We start from the raw sequence: 14,386 nt of genomic DNA, 5'->3' as shown, positions 1-14,386 counted from the left end.
CCAACTAAGTTAAACCCCAACTTTGAGAGAGGCCTTAAACAATAAAACCACTTCTGTGGCTGGGGTTTTCTAAGTAAAACCCCAACTTTGGAAGAGGGCTTAAACAATAAAACCACTTCTCAGCTCCTGTTACAGCTTGGCTACAGTAATGTACAAGTCTAGCCAATGAAAGCAAAGCAGGAGTCTCTGGGGAAGTTTGTGAAAATATTTCTTTTCTGATAGAGGGGCTGCCTCTTTCTCATTATGTGTTCCCCTTCCTGATCACTTGGGATATGGAGGTGATGGCTGGAGCTACAACAGCCACTTGGCAACCAGAAGGGAAAGGCCAGCCATCACCAAGATCTCAGCCTAATGTATCATGGGACCACTAAATGCAGACCAGCAATCTTCTATATCCTGACTTGTCGCATGGGGAAAACACCTTTTCAAAGCCACTATTTTTTAGTCTCTGTTATAGGCAAAGGTGAATCCTAAGGGATACATTTATTTATTCCATTATTTCTTAATTTCTTAATTATTCCGTAACTTAATTCTTAATTATTTCTTAATTTATTCTGTAATTTCTTAAATAAACTCTTTTGTGTTTTGGCAAGAAGGAGCGCTTTGTTAGCAGGTCACAACACTTATTTATATGTAAAAATACCCACACTACAGATGGCATGCAGGAGACTGAAAGGTGCTCTTTTCAACAGTTCTGACTGAAGAGTCTACCTGCTCTGATGTGAGCGCCATCTACTCCTGCACCACCTCCTGCTCATGGTCCAGAGGCATCTTAAGTCCCCTCCAACCAAACTCACTTTCTGTTTGCTTTCTCTGCATCTTTCAGGGCACCATAAGCTTTTCTCTCCCTCCATCAAGCCAGTTAATAAAATGTCATATCCATACATAGAATCCCACTGGCACTGAGCCAAAAGCAATCCCTTCCCCATGTCCCATTTTCACTTTGTCATGCCATCAGGATGTGGTATTACAGTATCCTGATAACACAAGAAATGCCCCAGGCATCTGGAGTCTGAGAAACAATCCAGATCCTAACAGTACTGGGCAGAAAAACTCATAGAAGAAGCAATATGCTCAGGGTTTCAAGCAGGAGACAGACTATCAATACTGAAAGAAGCCAAGGGCTGTTACCTTCAAGGGCTGCCCATGCTGGGTGAACAGCCAGCCAGCTGTCCTGGCCACTGGCTCCCTTTTCACACATTAGGGATGGCTGTAATGGGGGGTGTGTGTATGTGCACATTATCTTACATATCAGGACAGCTGTGTTCTGAGCGGGCACAATCCTTCCCAATGCTACAGGTCAGAATTTCCAGGAAGTTGATGAGGTATCAAGCATCTGTAGCGCAGCCTCCCCAAGCATCCAGTCGTTTGCTCACCTGTTTCACTTCTGCCTGCAGGTGGCGCAGCTGCACGCACTGCTCCAGGTGTTTCCGATGCTGCTCTGCGGCTAAGTCCAATTCCTGCTGTTTTTCATGAAGAAACTCCAGCAGGTCCTGCACCCGAGTTGCCATATCTACATCTCTATCACAAAGCAGCTCCACGCCTGTGGACATTAAAGGGAGACCCTAGAATTCAGCTAGCACTTCAACCTTCTGTTCTCAAAGGGTGGGCACAAAATCTGCTTTTGTGAATGATCTGCCCAGCTGGGGGCCAAGCCATTATGCTGAAGGGCAACTTCAAGGAGGGCAATGTGTGTCAAAGGATGAATAGGCAATCAATCCACATCCACATCCCATCCGTTTCTACTCCCACACTGATAACCAGGAAAGTGTAGCATTCTTTACAAATGAGCGAATTTCAGGGTTTTTTGTTGTTATCCTCGTTACATGCAGTTTCCTCTATAGTAAGCATTTAATTTGTGTAAAATGAATAATGCAGTATGCAGGTTGTTGCTAAGTTTCTAATACATTTCTGAACCTATAGTGACATCTGCTGGTAAAATATAACTAAAAAAAATAAAGAATGTGAAAATGTTTTCCTGGGATTTATAGTTCATTTACAGAGATACAACATATCATTGTGTAAAATTAAAGTTCATGATACTTAAAATAGTATGTGAGAATATCATAGGTGAGTACTCTAACCATGTTAAATGTTACTGTATTACATAAAAATGCAAAACATTCTTTTAAAGAACAGGTATCTATAATACCTTTATCATAGGAACTAACAAAATTTGCAGTCATCCCACTGAAATAAGCTGAATTGCTATGACGACATGAGGAAATCACAACGGACACAGATGGAGTAAGCCCTCTTACCAGAGGCCTGGACCTCATTGACATACTGCAGAAGATCTTGCCCTTGGTGGATGACGTCAAAAGTCAAGTTGTTCATGGTCAAGGCTTTGTCTGCATGGTGCTGGAGGCGCTGCTCTGCGATCGTGAGATCTTCTGTATCGAAGTCATTCATTTGCTGAGAAAGCTCATCATTCCAAGACTCGAGGTCTGAGATAATCTGAAAGAAGAAGGTATTTAAGATCAAGACAAAAAATATATATACACAACCACCTCTCACTCTGAAGGAAGGAAGAGATGTCTCTCTGCCAAAGGACAGAGACGTCAAACACTTAAGATGCATGAGTTTGGTGGTATACAAATCACACCTCAATAAAGCTGTTTAAGCAAATTAAACATAAATACATAAATGGACACAGAAGCCAGATGAAGGGGTTCCCAATGGCCAAAGATACTGAAAGAGAAGATAAATAATTTTTATCTTTGGGTATCTAAAGAGAAAAATTAACAAAACTGTGTAAAATATATCATATATACAAAAATCCAGTAATATTCCTAATGGTGTTCAAAAATAGTAAGAGAAGCTAAAAGTCAAAAATAAAGAAAAGAAAAAATATTTGGTCTCTACTAGAAGTAGACAGTAAATCAGGTGGGGGTGGTGGCTCACGCCTATAATCCCAGCACTTTGGGAGGCCAAGGTGGGCGGATCACTTGAGGTCAGGAGTTCAAGAACAGCTTGGCCAACATGGCAAAACCCCATCTCTACCAAAAAATACAAAAATTAGCTGGGCGTGGTGGCATGCACCTGTAGTCCCAGCTACTTGGGAGGCTGAGGTAGGAGGATCGCTTGAACCTGGGAGGCAGAGGTTGCAGTAAGCTGGGATGGCACCATTACACTCCAGCATGGGCAAGAGTGAGACCCTGTCTCACAAAAAAAAAAAAAAAAAAAAAAAAGTAGATAGAAAACCAATCATTATCCTAAATATTGATACTTAATTAAGAAAGAACATTTCATAATGAAGAATTCCTCTTTATAGATGAATCTAGCTATTAAATGCAGAAAGAATAATAAAATTGGAAAATTGTTCTCACATTCTCATAAGCAATGATCATCAGCGCATAGTAAACTCGTGAGAAAAAGGCTGAGGGGATTTGACCACAGAAGGCTCAGCATAATGGTGCCTGAACCGGCCTCAGGGTCCCGAGGGAAGTGGGATTAGATAAGCCCAGCCTTTGCATGGGGAACTACGATGCACCACCTCGCAAAGACTCGTGCACAAAAACAGAACCAGAATCAGGTCTTTGCATCTAACTTCTAAGTTTAGAGGAAACGCCAGGGAAACTAAAAGTTACACAATCTAAAATAATACAAGTGAACAAACACTGAATGTGGGATCTGGTTCCTTTGACAACCGATCTAGTTATTTCAGCAAATGATGGCATGAAAAAAAGAGGAGGAGGAGGACAAAGGAGGGACAATTCTAGATTAAGAAACTGACCATTCAACACAAGAGCCAACCTCACGTGCCTCCTAATTGAGGCACCCACATCAATCTGAACACACTGGGAGTCGATGACAATAAGAAATGACTGTCAAATTGGGGAGATGTTTAGTTGATTGTGGGGATGTAAGAAAATGGCCTCATCTTTTAGAAAAGCCATTAGGAGTGAAAGAATAAGCTGGCAATGATTTTCTCTAAAATACTATAGCACAGCCATAACCAAAGAAGGTTAACCAGGCTGGTAAAATCACGCTGAATTTGTGGGACAGGCACACGGTAGTTCCACTGTACTGTCCTCTGTACTTCTGTATAGCTTTGAAGACATTCATTCATTCAGAGATGGAGTTTCACTCTTGTCACCCAGGCTGGAGTGCAATGGTGCAATCTCCCCTCACTGCAACCTCTGCCTCCGGGGGTTCAAGCAATTCTCCTGTCTCAGCCTCCCAAGTAGCTGGGATTACAGGTGCACACCACCACGCCTAATTTTTGTATTTTTAGTAGAGATGGGGTTTCACCATGTTGACCAGGCTGGTCTCGAACTCCTAACCTCAGGTGATCTGCCCGCCTTGGCCTCCCAAAGTGCTAGGATTACAGGCGTAAGCCACCACGTCCAGCCGTAATAAACTTTAAAAAAAATTATAAAATCTAAGAAGCAGGAAAAGCTTCTTGCAAGAGATGATGACACCACCCACTTCAGTGGAGTGACATTTTCCGTGGATCCTATGCACCTTCTCCACAGGAGGACTGTCCACACTGGACCTCCATCCACTTCTGAGATGGAGACGCTACTCCAATTGAAACACAAGAGATATGAGGGACTTAAAATAAATTAACCAGGTAACAGATCAATTCTACTATCGACATAACTCCATACTCTATGGGCCGTCAGATGTGGCATCTTCCTGGATAAGAGAGGAAACCCAGCCAAAGCCTGAACTGCTCAGATTTTCATTTTTCAAGATTAAAGAGAACAGAGATTCTCAGGCTGTGATCTTCTAACAGCTTCTGAACCATATCTGAAGCTGGCCTGAGACTGGGCTGCAGGTACAGCTTCCTCTGCTCAGGATGCACTCCCTCAGGCTCTGGCACGCTGACTCTAACTAGGGCACTTGTAATTTTGTGGCTTTGTTGGGGGAAAAATGTATATTTTTGTTTCCTAATCTGGTTCAATGAAAGCGGAAGTACTTTCATATACTTACGATAAAGACAATTTTTTAAATATTAAAAAATTTTTTCTCTTTAAAGTAGTATTAAGATAAATGAATCGATTTTTTTTTTTCAAGTATCAAAATGTCCTGGAAGAAAAACTGCAACTAATGCTTCTGGTTGGTTTGTGTTTCCTAGTTGAAAATATTCAATATGCAGCTAAGTTTTACAAAAGTGAGTCATTTGAAGTCACAGAGGAGAGTGCGCCTGGCTGGCCTCCCGTTTATTCTGTGCTGCTATCTTGGGGAGGACATGGCAGGCCCTCAGGGGGCAGAGGCCGGCATGCAGGTGCCTTTTTTCCGCATGGCTCCACGTGGATCTGAATGTCAAGACTTTGAGAGCATCTGAGCAGGTTTCACCATGCCACATGTTTAGGATTTGACTCCCTTCTTGTTATTCACTAACGATGAGAATGAGCACAGCCAAGAAGGTCTGTTGTTGTTAACGAAAACAGTGCCGGAGATTTAGACAAGTGGCCAAGCAAAGGCACCCAGGAGAGTCCTGCGCGGGGCTGGTCTGGCCCTTGCACCACAAACCAAAACCACTCCCCAGGGCAGGCCTATAGACAAGCCCAGGGGAAGCCACACGGCCCACTACGGGCAGAAGGTCCCTCCTGTACCGAGGTGACTGAGGGCAGGCTACGCACAGCCCTGCCATCCCCAGCCAAGGACTGCTGATGAATTCTAAACCAGAGACAAGAAATAAATATTGAGAGGGTGTGCTCTACAGCTGTCCATCACAGAGGACCCACAGGGCAGCCCACAGGTATGTGGAGGAGGCCTTTGGGCTGTCACAGCCACCAGCTGTATGAAGCCGCCAGACTCCAGGAGAGTAGGCACATCCGCTGAGGGGAGCTTAGGCTCCTTTCGTCACCTTCCCAGTTAAATTCCCGCTCATGCGATTGGACTGACTTCTGCTCGCACGGTGTCAAAGAAGAGAGCTCCTCCTAAGCACAGAACCCAGAACCACTCTCTTTTTGTTGAAAAAAGATAAAAGACACCTGTAAGTTCTTTCTCCTGTTCACATATAAGGTGCAACAGTCCACGTTTAGTTACGAATTATGGATAATCTAAGAACACCTCTTCGGAGGGGAAATTGGGTTTTCTGTTACCTAAAATGCTACGACCACAAGTCAGGATTATTCCCACTCTAGAAGAGAGAAGGGCAAGAGAGAGAAAGATGGAAAGAGAAAGGGAGGAAGCAAGGAAGAGAAAAGGTAGGAGAGACAAAAGATGGAGAGAGAGAGAAAAGGGGAGGGTGAGGACAGGAGGAGAGGGGGAAGGATGAGAAGACGACAGGGAGGAAGAGAGGAAGACTTGCTGCCTAAAGCCGATGCCTGTGCCTAAGCTGAGGACAAGGGAGTGCTGTGTGCGACCCAATCAAGGTTTAAACACCCCAAGGCCGAGAGAAAGCTGTGCTGGCTTCCTTCTGTTCCGCTCAGCGCTTGCTGTGCTCTGCTCCTGCCACGCGAGCTGCCTGCTCTATAGTTTCCAACATTAGGGCCCAGGGCTGAGCATCCCCTAGCCTCCCAGGGATGATCCAATTCCAGCCTCCAGGGACCCTCTCTCCTTCCCACACCCCCTCCTGGTGCAGAGGGTGGGGGTGTGGGTGAGGACACAGGACCTCAGTGGGGCAGAGACAAGAGGTCGCCGGTGCTGTGGAGGAAGCCAAGGGCTCCCATAGGCAGGCAGGCGCCAGCCACGGAACACTCACGTCGATGGCGTCCCTCTCGAAGATGCGCAGCTGCAGGAAGAGCTCCAGCTTGATCTTGCGTTCCTGGAAGAGCTCCTCCATCTGCGACTGCGCCTCGTCCAGCTGCTGCAGCACCGTCTCGATGTGGTTGATGGAGCTGTTGTGGGGGGTCTTGTTACTGGAGATGGCAGAGTCCCTGTGAGAGCACACAGAGGAACAGGAATTGGATGAGAAAGTCACACATTGTCAGATACCAGATCTGGCCACGCAAATCTTCAGAGGAAGAAAGCTGGCAGGAAGCTGCACTGCTTGTCTCAGAAAATGGAACGGGCTGCTCCCCTGCAAAACAATATTAGGCTTCCTCCTCAGGGCAATCCTGCTGAATCTGAGGATACACTGAAGAATTTCTCTGGCATTTTCTGAAATCACTCGGTAAGAAGGCTAATAATTATAGGAAATTACTTTAGAGTTGTATTTTTAGCCACTTTTCTTCTTAAGTAAAAAATGGATGATACCTGGTTAGTATAAACGACAGAGTCATATTGGACATGAGAGGTTAACCTTCAATGCAATCAATTAAGCCTTTATTAAGTAACTGCCGCCTGCCTCTCTCAGCAAAGTGAACGTCACGTAAAGTTATCAGTCAACGATTTGATAAATTTTCCTGAGTGATACAGTAGGGGGTTAAATGGTCCCCCTGACCCAATAAAAAAAATTTGCTTCCAGAGGAAACAAAACCAATCCTGGCTCTGCCTCCATATCCTGCTTTGAAGAGCATTTGCGGGTGGGCGTCCGCCCCATGCAGGCCTGACTGAATCTGGACGTTGGGAGGTGAATACTGCTCTGCTCTAGACCAGCCTGAGGGCGCAGTCCTCGGAAGCTCACATTAATCTGGTTTATAAAGAAGTGTCAATAATTACTAGTTGGATGTTAAGAGAAAATATTAAAATTAAATTATGCGGTTTATTAGTCAATGTTATAATGAAAACTATTATGAAGTTAAACTGTAAGGAGGGAGAGAAGGGAAGGGAAAAGAGAGGAGAGAGCCGTTTCTCTTTCCTTTGCCTTCACAGACACTACTTGGTCTGCACTCAGCTGGACAGAGAATCAGAGCTGACCACTCACAAGAGTAAAAGGGGAAGGGGAGTCACAGGCAGGGTTTCAGAATCTGTTCAGACCAGGAGAGGGGTGAGGCCCACCTGAGCTGCTGGATGAGGTCCTCCCCTTCCTTGATCACGTTGACAGTCACCTGCAGGGTGGTCTGCTGCTGCTGGCCGAAGCGCTTGATGAGGTCCTGCACAGCCTCCACCGACTCGGCATACACGTCGTCCAGCAGCTCCTTCTGCAGCTCCTCCAGCCACGTCCACAGCTGGGGAATGGGAGAGGTGGGTGAGGCCGGCCGGCCTGGCTGCACCACCAGGTGGGCCACCCGGTGTGTCCAAGGGGCCTCAGCGGAGACAGTGTGTGACTTGCCTTGGGAGGGGACTGGTGACAGACCGCTCCAGAGGGAAGGAAGGAAGGATGGGAGGGAGGGGCATCCAGTCCCACTGCCAGCGGAACACATGCACAACAAAAGCAGCATGCCACCGCCGCAGGGAGGAAAATAAACAGGCAAACGGCGGGCAGCACTGTCACAAAAGAGAAAAAGGAAAGGGAAGGGAAGCTGCTCTTTCCCATTCTCCCGAGACTCAATCCAGAGTGCAGTAGACATAAGAAAAGACCCTCAGTTCGCAGAAACATCTGCTGACATGTTCTCGGGCTCTTACTTAGCAGGTGGACACTTTTATTTCAATTTTTCATTATTAAACCACCGATTTCCCCCGGAAGCACACAGAAGGAAGTGCACAATGTGGTGAAAGGAATTCACCACCGAGCCTGGCCAGGGACCAGGGTGTGGAGCTAGGCAGGTGACGGCACTAGCCCAGGCCCCACGGTCAGGCTGCCAACAGTTCGGGCCTTCAACGGAAAGAGTGTGCATGCTGAAAAGACGCAGACACCTCCACTGCCACCACCATAAAACAGGCTGCTGGAGACCTAGATGAGCAAAGACACCCTGGAATGAGAGTGGCAAGAACGACTTTGGGCCTGGTGGGAGCGGAGCCGGGGAGCAGAGCCTACTTTCCTGAAAGTCCATTAACTCCTACAGATCTCTGGGGTACTATTCATGGAATCGAAAAAGACAATTAATTACACTAAGTGGGCCCTGGTGGCTTGGCAGTGGTTTGTATGTAGAGAAAATGCTTTCAGCCTCCTCAGGGACTAAGAGTCAGCTCACACATCTTCTGTATGTCTAGTGGGGACAGCCGGCTCAGCTGGTGACCTGGGGCAAGTCGGGACCTCCCACTTGACACCCTGTCCAACGCCTGCTGCCTCAAGACTCATAAGTCAAAACTGTACTTGCAGAAAGAAACTGTGTGTGCATGTGGTCTTCTGTTTCCAAGCCAAGCTTTTTACAAAACGGCTTTACTGAGGACTAACTGACATACTATAAGCTGCACAAATGTAAAGTGTCCAATGTGAGTTCTGACATTTGTCTACGCCCAGTTCACCGTGAGCCTCTCCCTCACCTCAAAGCTGGCTGATGCCCTCTGTCATGCTCCCTCCCTGGCACTCATCTGCTCTCAGCCGCCGGAGATTACCTTGCATTTTCTAAAATAATTTCTAGAACTGGAATGGGCCAGTATGTACTCTTTTTTTTTCTGTCCAGCTTCTTTCATTCAGCATAATTACCCTGAGATTTATCCACACTACTGTGTGTATCAAGAGTTCATTCCTTTTTGCTGTCGAATAGCAGTCCCTGTATGTGTGCAACCACAATTTATCCCTTCATCTGCTGGTGGACATCTCGGTTATTTCCAGTTTGGAGCCACTACAAATAAAGCTGCTATGAACATTTGGGCACAGCCTCTGTATGAACTTATGATTTCCTTTCTTTTAGATAAATACCTAGGTGTAGAATGGCTGGATCATATGGCAGGTGTATGCTTAACTTCTTAAGAAACTGCCAAGCTTTTCCAAAGTGGTGTATCATTTTTACCTTCCCACCAGCAGTGTATAAGAGTTTCAACTTCTCCACTTCCTCACCAATAACTGATGTGGTCAGTCTTTTTAACTTAAGCCATTCTAAATGAGTGGTACATCTCACTATGGTTTCAATTTCCAATTCCCTAATTACTAATGATGGCAAATCCAAGCTAAGCTTTTAAGTGTTCTTTTGCTGTCAAACATATCTTTAAAAACACACTATTACCAGATGACTTTGTTTCTCTGAAATATGCACAGAGAAACTGACTTCCATTTTTAACACAGAAAATCTTAGTATCAATTCCATACTACAATTTGTTCACTGAGCAATATTTACATACATAAAATATACTTTTATTGTTATTTGCAGGTCAATACACATTTAAAATATAGCAGGCCAATTTTAAAATAAGAAAAGTGCTGGCAAAGAAGTTATTTTTCAGTCCTGTTACCCAGGGTCCTAAGAATTAATTTTACTGAAAATACTAAAGTAAATAAAACATTTGTTAACTTTTCTCATATTATCTACCTATTCTTTGTGTCTAAGTTATCAAATCTCATACAGTTCAAGAATTTTAATCAATGCAGTTTTAGAGATAGGCTACTTCAAAATTTTCATTTTACAAATTAAGGAAGAGAAGCCCCAGGTGATGAAGTACTAGGCCCAAAAGCTGGTATCAGAAAGAATACTCAGCCACAGTTGGCATCAATATTTAATTCCACATGAAAATGCCACTCACCAATTCATCAAATTTGAACTGATGCTCTGCACCATCTATAAAGGGTCTATCATCAATAAGATGCTTTCTTGTTCTTTTGTTTTCCTCTAAATTCTCATGAACATGGCAGCTGCATTTATAAATAGGAAAGATCATAGCATGAAGGACTCTTCCAATTTGCACTAATATTTCCCATGAAAAACATTCTAAGTTGCCAAGTCACATGGTATAGTAGTAACAGTACTATAAGATTTAGAGTAAGGAGATCTGGATTTAGGAAATGCTTTACAAAGCATTAGCTGTGTGACCTAAGAGATCACTTAATTTCTCAGAGACTCAGTTTGCTAAAACAGGGATCCTAGGAATACCAATTCCACCTAAAGGTGTCGCTACAAGGAGCAGATGAAAGAGGACACAGCAGAGGGCTTCACGTCAACAGCAACGCTCTGGACAAAATTATTACCCTGGTTATAAGGATGGACTTAAATTAACTGAACAGGCAAGATCTGCTCAAAGAAACCAAGTATGTGCCAACTTGGCTGCAATGAGCTATAACTAACCATTTACCAGAACAAGGCTGTAATGTTTCATCAAAGAGTCAACATATTTAATCAAAAACATCCATGACATTATCCAATCCACGGACATTTCTACTTAAGATGGTAACCTGCCTTCCACATGCAGGTGGTGGGGTGGGGTGGGGTGGGCAACTGGCCACACACAGAGGGTGCCCACTCACTCCCAAAGCAAACCCTTTGAGTCGCATGGAGCCACTGCAGCCTCCCATCCTCCAATTCCTCTCCTCAGTTGGACACTGATGAAAAAGCGGTGCTGTGCAACTGCATTGATTCTGCTCACGAAGAAAATAAACCATTTATTTCACTCCTTTCTCTCAAAAATCTCAACTGTATCTTCTGCCTGAATACATTTGCTTCACTGAAGCTGCCCCCTCCCTTGTTACTGTCCAATGGGACCTAGGAAATGGAGTATTCCCGGGTCCCCCGCCTGTGATAACTATAGTACTAATCAATGGACAAAAAATGGAGAACACTTAAGGAATCAACAGGGGACTCTGCATAGTCAACTTATTATTCTGTCCCATTGCCAAGACGCTAGCGATGGTGCTGCCTCTGCACTTAATGTTCAAACTTGGAGCAGAAGTGAATGATTTAAGCAAATGTACACCTGAAAAAGGTCCTCAGAAAACAGCTGACACTCTACAATCCTGCAGCCCATTGCTCTTCTCTCAGTCCAATCACACTGGAAGAAATGCAGCTGAAAATAAAGGTAAAGGAGCCAACTCTGACCCAAATATTGAACCTGCAGCGCGGCAGGAGGGCGTCCGGCTCACTCGGTGACAAGCTGCCCTTTTGGGCACTGAGAAACCAGGTCCCCTGCTGGCAGGAGCCAATGGTGGCCTCTGGTTGTAGCTGCACTCCCCTTTAGCTAGGTTCTTACGCCACTAATAGAAATTAGTATCTCTTCTTTTAAATCTGTTGAGAAAACAAAAACTTTTTTTAAAAAAAGCCTACTAGAAAAACAGCAAAATCAGCAAAACAGAATAAAATTAATCAAGGCAGCAGCAGAGAATGTGCATACCCTGGACAGGACACACCTCATAACAGGGCCCTGAAATACAGGTGTCCCAACCACCCTCCCAGCCCTGCTCAGACAGTAGGGGTCAGGCCCCCAGCACCGCTGGCCCTCTCCCTGAAGCCCTGCCAGCCGAGGCTCGGGGATGTCTGGGCCCTGAACTGGGAGATCAGCAGCCTGTCTCCTGACTCACTGTGAGGCCTCACTCAAGGACCCAACTTGTGGTACGGAAGAGGGGCAGGCTGGCCGTTTGGGTGGGGACCTCTGCAAAATTCCTCTTCCCCAGCAAATACTACCAAAAATACCATTTAAGATACAAAACCATTTTACCAAGTCTCATTTTTATACTCTGGTGAAGATGAAAAATGACTTGGAACTGGCCGGATGCACAATGCATGGCTGTGCTTCTATATAACGCCACTGCAACAGCCTAAGAGTTACTATTAGTGCTTCTTCCATAAACGATCATTCAAATCAAACACTTCTCATAAGAGGTAATAGACGATAATGACTAAGAGTGTAGGTTGCGAAGCCAGACTGCTTGGGTTCAAGCATTGACTTAACACTTCCTAGGGTGTAACTTTTGACAAGTTACCTGGATCCAGCTGTTTTCTCATCTATAAAATGGGCATGGTAACAATGCCCACCTCAAAAAGTTGCTTGGAGTTGGGTGTGGTGGCTCACGCCTGTATTTCCCAGCACTCAGAGGTCGAGGCAGGCAGAACACCTGAGGTCAGGAGTTTGAGACCAGCCTGGCCAATATAGTGAAACCCTGTCTCTACTAAAATTACAAAAAAATAGCTGGGTGTGGTGGCACACGCATGTAGTCCCAGCTACTTGGGAGGCTGAGGCAGGAGAATCGCTTGAATTTGGAGGCAGAGGGTGCAGTGAACTGAGATCATGCCACTGCACTCCAGCCTGGGCGACTCAGTCTCAAAAAAAAAAAAAAAAGTTGCTTAGAAGTTTCAATGAGAAGACAACGCAGAGTGAAGAAATAAGTAAATGCTAGCCACTGTTACTGCTTTTGTTCTAAGAAAAACTCTTCTCATAATAAGAAAAATCACAGTTTTAAAATCTTCTTTCTCTAGATATTTTTCAAACACGTTCGGGCTCCTACCAATTGTTCAAAATACATCACTTGGTCTAGTAAACTTAACATCATCCCACATTTAAATCTTTTTACTCCTAAAAATAGTACAGTATAAGGAAAACGTGCTAGAGTTAGTCTGTTAGAGTCTATAGAAATCACTTCCTCTCAATTCTAGGGGAAGTGCCATGAATCTTTAGGGGTCAAACGTTTTCCCTTCCACCTGGTAGTTAAAAAAAAAAAAACAAAAACTAGTGTATTCCCCGCAACTTCCTGGATATTTTACTGCACACTGGATGTGCTCATCCTCCCGCTGGCCGGTGAAACCAGTGCGGGTACTGAGGAGACCGCGAAGGAACTGATCCTGGTATCATGACATTAAAAAAGGACCAAACTAAATGAGGCAGAAGGAGCAAAGCTAGATTTTAACCATTTAAAATATTTGCCCCTTCGGAATTTTTCTGTCTGGTTCTACAGGAAATATTCTCATTCAATTTGGAGAAAAAAGTCTTAGATAAAGGTCACTTCTAATATCGACTGGGGATGAATGCGCGCACATCATAAAGAAACATCACTCAAGGAAAGTCTGTTTTTGAGTTTTTAAAATGGTATATGTGATGTCTAAAATATCCCTGAATAAAGAAATGAGAAAAAACCTCTAGGATGCCTATAAAATTCTTACCATAAACTTCCTAAGGGAAAAAATTGTACTTCTGGGCATGCTGCAAATTTATAATAAAAAGATAAATCTTTGCCCAGCAGCAAGAGAGTTGTGTCCTATGGAAGTTCACCGAAGTCTGGATTCTACTGAAAAACACGAGCAGGTCTGGCAGCCACAGGGTTAGGCAAGGCTGCCCCCTGGAGGCCATCAGAGCTATTGCTGGCCATCTGTAGTGCTGAGAGGTGCCCAGGGGGATCTGCAGGCCAGAGGGCTGGGTGGAAGAGGACCTGAACTCAGCCCACAAGTGGGCTGCAGGTGTGTACAGGACCTGGCTCATGGACCGGGATCCACACAGAAGGATGACTAGGAAGGGACGTGAAATTCTGTGCTGAAAACCCAAGTGATTAAGATGTGGGAAGCCTCCCACAAGCCTCTATGGGCCTCACAGCTCTGCTGGAAGAAATCCCCTTGAAAAGCTAGCTTTGAGATGAAAAGGCCCCTCCTCACTACCTGGAAAGGGAGACCCTGCCACAGAGGACGCCTAGAGGACCTGGCTAGGGTAGAGGACCTGGCTAGGGTGGGGGACCCTAGGAAAGGACCAAGCCTCCAGTTAAGTCGAAAGTAGGATCAGGGCCCTAAGCTGGCAACTGTTGCAGCTGCAACCT

At 45.0% G+C, this 14,386-nt stretch overlaps 1 protein-coding gene across 8 annotated transcripts in view; it reads right to left on the bottom strand.

The window, feature by feature from the left end:
* Positions 1-14,386, bottom strand: part of TRIO (trio Rho guanine nucleotide exchange factor) — a 371,165-nt gene that overhangs the window by 149,166 nt on the left and 207,613 nt on the right. For all 8 annotated transcript variants that reach the window (XM_063664670.1, XM_054489144.2, XM_054489145.2 and 5 more), the window contains exons 12-15: positions 7,837-8,006; positions 6,659-6,833; positions 2,262-2,457; positions 1,377-1,543 (exon numbers count right to left, since the gene is read on the bottom strand). In XM_063664670.1, coding sequence (XP_063520740.1) covers positions 1,377-1,543; positions 2,262-2,457; positions 6,659-6,833; positions 7,837-8,006 — 708 coding nt within the window. The remainder of the gene's footprint in view (positions 1-1,376; positions 1,544-2,261; positions 2,458-6,658; positions 6,834-7,836; positions 8,007-14,386) is intronic.

Source organism: Pongo pygmaeus, chromosome 4, assembly GCF_028885625.2.
Source record: "Pongo pygmaeus isolate AG05252 chromosome 4, NHGRI_mPonPyg2-v2.0_pri, whole genome shotgun sequence".
Classification (NCBI taxonomy): Eukaryota; Metazoa; Chordata; class Mammalia; order Primates; family Hominidae; genus Pongo; species Pongo pygmaeus.
This window is presented reverse-complemented; position numbering and strand designations above follow the sequence as displayed.